Consider the following 2,149-nt stretch of genomic DNA (forward strand, 5'->3'; position numbering starts at 1 on the left):
AATCTACGAATTACAGGACTTAATAATTCTTTATCAACTGGAGGATCGTTCTTGTTTGTTAAATAACTGATAATTAGTCCCACTATTAGAGTAACAATGAGTCCTGATACGCAGTTGTAAAAATGCGACAACCTAAAGATAAAAAAAGGTTTAAATCTAAAACCAAAATTGTTGTAAGTATTGTTGTAACACAATTTACAATAATTCTATACTCTGAATGTGAAGTAACGTTGTTGGGATGAATAAAACTGTTGTAAAAAGTATTGTTAGTCGCCAAAGAAGTATTGGTCCAACATCCACTCACAGAAAACGTTTTAGGAACATCAACAATGATTTTTTTGTATCGATACACTCTTGAGACAACAAACACGAATATTTGAAAGATAAACGACGAAACGGCACCATAAAATGCACCCTAGGGTTATTATTAGAGTAATTTTGATTTTGTTTTATTACTTTACCTTAGCATTAGCTTTTGGAAAGAGAACTCCTAAACAAAATACACCCAACGTTGGTCCGTATGCCATAGACTTTGCACTGAATCCAAGAGGGAGAAGATCTCCCAAATATTGCAGCACAAGTATTAAAAACGTACTGAAAATACCAGTTATGACAACAATTAATCTTAAAATTCTGCCAGACGTTTTTTCTTTAATACTGCCTTTCCAACATCGCAAAAGAAAATCTTTATAAACGACACCAGATATTGCATTCAGACTTGAAGATATAGTACTAAAATATCAAAAAAAAAATTTTTAATTACTTATTTACACCATAAAAGATTTTGTCCTTTTATTCACCTCATAGTAGCACAGAATAAACCAACCAAAGTAAACCCAACTACCCCAGGAATATGACCAGCAATTTCCATAGTGTAATATGGTAATAACTGCTCATGTCGTTGAATTTTTCCACTAATAAAAGGATCACAATTTGCATAATGTGCATAGAATAATAGACCCAATAAAATGCAAAATATTTCCACTATTTCCATTGTTATCACATAAAAAACCATTGCCCTAAATACAAATACTTTATATATATATACTGCTCTACAAAAGTTAAGGTGTGCAATAATTACAATTAATTAAATTAATAAATTATTAAAAAGGCAACTATCCTTTTAATTTTTTGTTTTTGCTGGATTCTACAATGCTTAGAATAATAAGATTTGCTTGTTGTAAAAATCATGCGACTTCCTTAACTTTTGTGGAGCTGTTTATTTTGGGGGTTAAATACAGCATTTTTTTGACTTTGTCAACAATTGACAAAATGTGAGAATTTTATTGTGTGTGCTTTTTCTTACCAAATCCATTGACGAAATGTCGGTAACGCTAGATATTTTTGAACCCCAGATTGCGAAAGATTGATATAAATCATCAATTGAAAGGTACAACCAACTATGTATGTCCAAAAACTGTCACGAAGCGTGGGATCTAAATTAAAACTGAAAACCAAAATAATTTTTTTTAGAATTTGCGAACGAAATTTACTTCAAAATATCGAGTCTTCCACCATCGAGTGCTGTTTTCCATAGTGATGAAAAATTTCCAGTGGTATTTAAGCCGATTGCACAAATTATAAGTAGAAATAAAAAAATTATTCCAATTTGGAAAATATCAGTCCATACGACAGTTTTTAGTCCCCCGATTGTAGTATAGAAAATACAAGTGCCAAACACACAAATAATTATGTAATAAATATGAAAACCAGTAACTAATACAAAAAAAAGAAACAGTTGAGTGAAAAATTTTGAAAACAAACAATTACCCGCTGAAAGTGCCAGAGAGGGTGCATAAGTACCAATCGCGATGGTAAAAACCTCCCCCACAATAAAAAAAAATGACACAAGTACTTTGGTTTTATAGTCGAAGCGTTTCTCCAGATATTCGTAAATGCTGGTAACTTGCAGTTTGAAAAAAACGGGGAAAAATACTGAAATTGATATAATTCCCATCAATACCAAACTAATCATAATGTAGACGTAATATGCCCCAAATTTGTAAACATCGACTGGTGCTCCCATTATAGTAATTGCAGAAAAGTGACTACAATTTCAAAAATTCACTTTTGAACCCAAACTAGTAATTCGTAAGTACCTCACAGCTACCGAAATTGCGATTGGTAGAGCAGTCATTTTTTTGCCGCC

At 31.8% G+C, this 2,149-nt stretch overlaps 1 protein-coding gene across 1 annotated transcript in view; it reads right to left on the reverse strand.

Moving 5' to 3' along the window:
• Positions 1 to 2,026, reverse strand: part of LOC123010196 (sodium-coupled monocarboxylate transporter 2-like) — a 15,435-nt gene extending 13,409 nt beyond the window's left edge. Inside the window, exons 1-7 of the mRNA XM_044406896.1 lie at positions 1,771 to 2,026; positions 1,494 to 1,716; positions 1,307 to 1,447; positions 801 to 1,019; positions 643 to 732; positions 462 to 594; positions 213 to 415 (exon numbers count right to left, since the gene is read on the reverse strand). Of these exons, the coding sequence (XP_044262831.1) occupies positions 213 to 415; positions 462 to 594; positions 643 to 732; positions 801 to 1,019; positions 1,307 to 1,447; positions 1,494 to 1,716; positions 1,771 to 2,026 (1,265 nt within the window). The remainder of the gene's footprint in view (positions 1 to 212; positions 416 to 461; positions 595 to 642; positions 733 to 800; positions 1,020 to 1,306; positions 1,448 to 1,493; positions 1,717 to 1,770) is intronic.
• Between the last annotated feature and the right edge of the window lie 123 nt (positions 2,027 to 2,149).

This window comes from Tribolium madens, unplaced genomic scaffold (assembly GCF_015345945.1).
Source record: "Tribolium madens isolate multiple individuals breed KSU strain unplaced genomic scaffold, Tmad_KSU_1.1 Scaffold_7;HRSCAF=85;Tcas5.2_LG10, whole genome shotgun sequence".
NCBI classification, from domain to species: Eukaryota; Metazoa; Arthropoda; class Insecta; order Coleoptera; family Tenebrionidae; genus Tribolium; species Tribolium madens.